The sequence below is a fragment of the Colletotrichum chrysophilum genome, assembly GCF_026319265.1.
Source record: "Colletotrichum chrysophilum strain AFK26 chromosome Unknown scaffold_211, whole genome shotgun sequence".
NCBI classification, from domain to species: Eukaryota; Fungi; Ascomycota; class Sordariomycetes; order Glomerellales; family Glomerellaceae; genus Colletotrichum; species Colletotrichum chrysophilum.
In genome coordinates this window covers 57,091-63,671 of record NW_026517498.1, presented here as the reverse complement: position 1 = coordinate 63,671, position 6,581 = coordinate 57,091, and the positions used below count along the sequence as shown (strand labels likewise).

General features: G+C 53.8%; 1 protein-coding gene across 1 annotated transcript; it reads right to left on the bottom strand.

Moving 5' to 3' along the window:
* Positions 1 to 3,640: 3,640 nt before the first annotated feature.
* Positions 3,641 to 5,429, bottom strand: COL26b_013209 (uncharacterized protein; the record flags this gene model as incomplete). The annotated part of the gene is made up of 4 exons (XM_053185830.1): positions 3,641 to 3,705; positions 3,860 to 5,170; positions 5,223 to 5,359; positions 5,416 to 5,429. The coding sequence occupies 4 exons, from the start codon at positions 5,427 to 5,429 to the stop codon at positions 3,641 to 3,643; spliced, it is 1,527 nt and encodes a 508-aa protein (XP_053030235.1).
* Positions 5,430 to 6,581: the final 1,152 nt, after the last annotated feature.

The window sequence follows — 6,581 nt, the reverse complement described above, 5'->3', positions numbered from 1 at the left end:
GCCCATCTTGCTACATTGAGCTACCTAGGGTCACGTCACGTTTGCTGTTGACATACGTCCAGTCCCGCTGCTCCGTGTTCCGGGCGCTCTAATTGCCCATATGCATGGTGTTTTTGCTTGGCCTGTGGGTGAGTCGACTCTACGCTCTCTTTTGCCTCCAAGCCTCGGCCCTCTCTCCTCATCGCGGGGTCTTTGCCATTCGTTCCGAACAGGTGTGCCCTGCCCAGTCATCCCATATAGAACTCGCCTGTGTCTTATGTTGGGTTGTCGAGGCTGGGAGAATTGGACTCTTCTTCTGGGTTCATCTCTGCTTGTTACCTCAACCTCCAACTGCCATCCGAACCAACCTCACATCTGCTTAAGCGTACTATCGCATCGTCTCTTCTTCTCATCTTTCAAAACACCGACCGTCATTGTCAGTCTGGCAGGTTTTCGCGTCACTACTGCTGATGATCGCGGCTCCCAATTTTCGTCCGCGCCCGACACCAACAAGTCCCATCCGCCCCGCCCCGTCCCCTACTCCTTCTTCGACTTACCTGTCATATTTCTACTTTTTCGTCTGTCTTCGTCTGTCTTCGTCTGTCTTCGTCATTAGCCCTCTGATCGATTACTTCTTTGACTGCTCCCCCCGCGTGCCACCGCGTGGCTGATCAGTGCCGCCTTTGCACCACATCCCAAAGTGGTCCAAAGTGTTCAGGGTCGTGCGGCCGACAGACACCCCAGCTCCTGGGTCCCATACAAAACAACAACAACAACAACAACAACAACAAGAACGACGACGACAGCCTGTCACAGGACCCCCCCCCCCTGCGCAACCCTTCGTCACGCCGTCTTCAATCCTCCGTGACTGTCCATCGACAGCGGCGGTCAAATTCGCAATCGACTCACCCCCCATGTTCAGGCCGCCATAGGTCCTCTTCCGTCGCTCGAACATCCAGCTCCGGTTTCGCGACGTCTTCATGGTCTCGCAGCCCGACTCTTCGACGTCCTTGACCTTGCGAGGGCCTTCCTCGGTCGTTTCGCGTCCCTCCCTTTCGCGCACGAAGCGATACAACAGGTCACATGTCGGCGTCTCTACCAGCATTCCTCAAAATGAATTTCCTACATTTAGCAACTCGGGCGACGTCGAGATCATAGTCAAAGTTTGCGGCCACCAGAATCGCTATCTACTGCATCGCCATACTCTCACCCGATGTTCCGGCTTCTTCGAGGCGAGTACAAGTCTTGAGTGGTCCAAGCCCGTTTCGGATGCCGCTTCACTCGAACTCGGTCGCATAAATGACGGCTCCGACTCTGCTTCTGCTACCACCACCTATCGAGCCCTGACTACGCCAGCCGGTGTTCGGAAACGATGGCGCTACGAGCTGGATCCGGGGACCGGCGATGGGGATATACCAATGTTGGTGCAAAAGGACGAAGATCGGTCCGACGTTGCTGGGTCTGGGCCTGAATCTCTCTTCGGCTGTGGTGTCGCTCAGAATCGCCACCAGCCTTTACCCGCCACACGCAGCAGGACCTCGGACCATTCGCAATCCTCCTCCGGTCAAGGTCAACCCTTTTTTCGCTCCGTGGCCAATCTGAGCTTGATCCCCGGTTCGGATTCAGCCCAATCGCTGTCCCAAGCTGATCAAGACCTGCTCAGAGACTACGACAACCTCTTTCGCATCTTTTACAATTATCCTCCGGCTTTGGACGGGATCAATATCGCCGACGCCTACGTGCAATGCAAGTCGCTCCTCACTTTGGCGGATCAGTATGACGCGCTGGCCGTAGTCGGCCCCAGAGTTGATCATCACTTGCTGCAGTTCCAGTCGAGGCTTTGGAAGCAAATCGCCAAGTATCCCATATCCTATCTCCGCTTGGGCTATCTCGCACGTAGCAAGGTAATCTTTCAAGAGGCTATGATACACGTAGTTGGGCAATGGCCAGCAGGAGAACGCAGTTTGCGGGCTGCGCTTCCAGATATTGTCCTCGACATCATCGAAGATAAGGTGGATGAGCTCGCGGAAATCGTCAGCCGTATCGAGGGCCGCTTATTCAGAATCAGTCTCTTGACAGCCAGGGGTGAGCGTGTTACACCTAGCACGTCGTACTTAGATTGGCTCGCCGTCAGTTTGTTTCGGCAGTGGCTGGCCGACAATACCAGTCCATCGATATTCAAAGACTCCCGGGATGGCCGTGGGGTCGAGCCCCAGCAACTTGCCCTCCCAAATTCGGTGCCTCCACTGGCAAATGTTGGTCGCACGTATCGAATACTTGGGTCGTCATCGTCGTCCTATCTTGGTCATGACGAGTGCAAACGGTTCCTTAAGTTGACGCCTGAGCTGTACAGCCGCGACAATCTTCGACGTTTTGAGAAGCGGATTGATGAACTCAAGATGATGGCTCATGATATTGTACGACCCTTGATGGGAAGTGGCCTCGAGTTGGACATTAGCAGTGGGAGAACAGCTGATGGGATTGGTTACCTCACCTGCACCACCGTCGGGGATCATGATCTTCCATGGCACGTTGAGTACTGAGGTAGAGGAAGGAGGAGGACGGGGAAAGGAAGAGCGGCTCGAAGCGTCGACATAAGATACCCATCTGCAATTCGCAGATAAGACGAAGAGGCCTTAGTCGGTCCTCTGACTGATGATATACGACACTACTGAAATGATTTGTTAGTATGGACGGATGTAACCTTGGATACCCAACGACGACCTTGTGTGCGACGAGATAAATTTGGAGCCTTCTAGACAAGTCACTAGACTTCTCCATAATATATGTATATGTATCGCAAAATGATCAGCATGCCTCAGTGTGAGGTATTGTTAGTCGTCTCCAGTGAGATCTATGATAGATACACTACGTTGCCTCGATGACTTCGTTACCGAGCGCTTCGCCAGTCCACATGCCCTGTCCTCTTTTTCCTCGTCACTTATGTCAACCTCTTTGAAGAACCCGACCGCACTTTTACGAGGCACCGTCTTGTATCGACGCATCGGTTTAGATTGAGACGTGCTTGGCCTTTCGTCGACAGGCCATACTTTCGAATCTAGGGTGGTTTGTGACAATGCATCTGGGCTGGCAGTTTTGCAAATAACCAACGAAGGCTCATTGGTCTCCCTGTCACCCATACCAAGTTCTGGGCTAGTCCTCTCATCATCAATGAGCGATGCAAACGTGTCCCTCGACGCCTGCTGTCGCCTGGGAGAGCTGGTGATGAAGGAATCCATCCTGGTCTGCTTTATGGATCTCTTGCTTTGGGGCAGAGGGGGGGGAAGGTCTGAAGTCGTTGCCCGTATCCGTTCAACCTGGCAAGGCACTTGTGTTTTGGGGACTGCGGGTCGAGCAGACATTTTGGGCTGCTTAGACGTCAGAGTATCGTCGGGACCGCACAGATCGACTATATCTGGAGCCGATGAGCCGGTCAGCGGCGCACAAGTAGGCGCAAGCGACGAGTGCAAGGGGCCAGACGACAGAAGAACTGGCTCCGAGGGCTGAAACTTGGTAATCCTAGGCATATGTTGTGAGCCACCGTATGCCCAGGGGTTCTTGTGCCCGGTCGGTTCTGCGGCAGTCGCTTTCCCGGTGGAACTGGATTGCTTACTTCGACTGGTCGAACTTCTCGCAGAGCTTGAGCGTAGCGATGCTGCTGTCACCACTTGAGCTTGGGCAGAAGCTCGAGGTAACGCAGTGGGTGGTCCCGGATGGATATTGCTGCTGTTGTTGCTGTTGTTGTTTGTGTTGCTGTTGCTGTCTTTGGGTATTGGCTCTAGCATTCTACCTGCGTCCCCCATAGCCGTAATTGTTGACGCACTTTTCGTCACTAGAATCCATTTGTCGAGACCACCTGCTTCTTTTGCAGCAACTTTACCCGTCCTATTTTTGTTGACTTTTGTTGCGGCACGAGATTTTTCTTTGGCCCGTTGCGTCTCTTCCCAATCCTCCACGGTGATGGGAACGCTGAGTTTGAGTAGGGATTCCGGCAGCCAGATGGATTCGGCGATAGTAGGGTCATAATTGGCCCTGGCTTTGGACTTTTCACTGGTGATGTCAATTTCGACATCCGCACCACCGTGAAAGTCATCGTCGCTATTCAGTGCTAGCCCGTGTCGATCAAACGAAACAGGTTCGTCTTCCATCTCCTTTGACATATCCAGCCCGACAATGTCTGCTGGGACATGCGAGACCCTCAGTTCAAGTATCCCGTCGGTGCTATGGTGGTTTCGGCGCCCAGAAATGCGTTTGACGAGGGCCGCCTCGTTCCGTTCCATCTGGTCTGTTGTCTCGTCGCAGCGCTCAGTGAGATGCAGATCCAATAGCTTGTGCACTAGCAGGCTCTGGGAGAGAACTCTGGTCAGTTTCACTGCGCCGGCTTTGTTGGCCCATTCGAACGTCTCGTCAACGAAATATCGAAGACCTTGAACGTCTATTTGGCGGTTCCAGTGGGTTCTCGCCCTCAGCTGAGCGATAGTCTCGGCATTCGATACCACTGGATGAGTGTAGTGGCGCAGCACTTGTCGGCTTGGGAATTCGTCGGGAATGGCCAGCGCCTTGTGTTTCGTCCGGAAGAAGCCACACTCATTTGTCCGAAGCTGGTGCTTCAAGAAGGTCCTCCACTCTTCAAATTGCACAGGCTCATCAATCTTTAGTCGACACAAAGACTTGCCAAACCCTGCCTTGGCAGCCTCACAAGCCAGCTTGACACCACAGCCCGGAACACCTTCTGGGATGTAATCACCACCACTCATCAGAGCGACCAAAACCATGCCCTCTCGATCCAGGCCGGTGCCAGCAGATAGGAGCACGTCGACATCGTATAAGCTGACGTGGGTTGGCGTCTTGGAACCGCGGATTCCCTCTGAAGACCAGTTTCGAAGTGTTCTTGTACATCCAAACATGATGGTGTCGACGTCCTCGCTCAGCACGGCGTCGACAATGCCTTGTTGTTGTAACAGGGCGCACTCTGCCTCAGCCTCGCCGGGTGCATCGTGTACAGGAAACCCGAAGAGTCGGATAAGTCTCTTGGCCATCGCCGTTGCCACTCCACCACCTTTTCCCGAGCGCTTGTTGCGTTTGAAGGCAGGCTTGTGAGGGCCATCGAACACGAAGATGGGATGTATCGCAAGACCCAAGAGTCGTACTAGGCGATAAAACAGAGTTCTTATCGCAGGGTTGGTGCCGCCTGGTAGGCAGTCAGCATGATACCTAGAAAAAACACTGTGACACAGCTGTACCTCGTGCTGCCTGGGTCTGAAACTGCCAGATAGCAATATCAATGGCGACGCGCAGTGGCCGGCCAGAACTCTCAAGGTGCTCAGTTGCCAGCTTGGCCAGGGAGACTCTCTGACCTGAGCCAAGCTCACGGTAGATGCTGAGGAAGTGATGTCAGCCACGTCGAGAAGAAACATGACAAATGAGTTCTCTCACCCCTTGATACCCATGGTAATGTGCTGGTCGAATGTTTTGATCGGTGATTGTGAGCCTTGAATGAAAGCAGCAAGCTCCTGAATTAGGATACTGTTTAATGCTGCTGATCATGCGCCCAAAAAGATTGGAGTGCGAGTGACCAATCCGATGCCGTTGAGGACTCAATACATGTCCGTATCGTGATACTCAAGGTACGTCTCAAGAAGTTCGCTGCCTGCAGATCAACAGAGGTTGGGAGAAGACGCGTTCGTTCCGGGCTGTTTCACAGCATGATAATCCAATGCCTCCCATGTGTTGCGAAACTGAAAATGGCTATACCAAGAGCGCTCTGAAAAGCTGGATATACTGTAGTCGTTGACGTCTTCCACCTAGTAGGTGGGTTGTTGCAAAATAGACAGCAACTAGGTTGGTTGCTCAGGCTACAGTGCCACTCCGCTGGGTTAACATTGGCTGCACCCGATGGTGGAGGGGACTTGGCGAGGCCGGGGATGCGCTAGTGCACTGTGCAAGCATCGGGCCACCGGGCTTGCAGTCAGTGGCCCCGCGCGTTGAGGTGCCAGGGTGCATAGTGTTGCTGAAGTGCCAGCTCCGCCAACTTACCTAAGCCCGCCGCACTGCCTGGAGTCGTACCTGCAAGGCAGGAAGCGCTCTGTTGCGCATATCTTTTGACGTTCGACAACATTAAGAGTACGTTGTCGGAACTGACAATATGTCGTCCAGTGCAGGCCCAAGTCTTGCCCATCGATCCGTTTCGAACATTCGGACCGAGACTGGTGGCGGCTCCAGTCTTGGTGGCCCTCTCAGCCCGCATACGCCGTCCCGCACGGTGTCGTCTACATTTGGCTCGCCGTCTAGCTTACGAGCCGAGGAAGATATCGTCGTAATTGAACTAGGATCTCGATTCATCCGACTTGGGTTTGCGGGTGAGCCAACACCCAAGGCGATCATCTCACTCGGACCAGAAGAGCAACGCCGGGTTGGGGATTACCGTGCCTGGGACCCGGACCACCAAGATGACTGGAGACGACGCCCGAGAGGCAAGGCCTGGGGCAATGATCATCAGCTCTGGCAGTACGATTTGCGATTAACAGACCTGGGTCTTGTCGAAGACAAGATTGATCGCGCTATTCGAGAAGCCCTGACCAAGTATCAAGCCGCTGCCACCC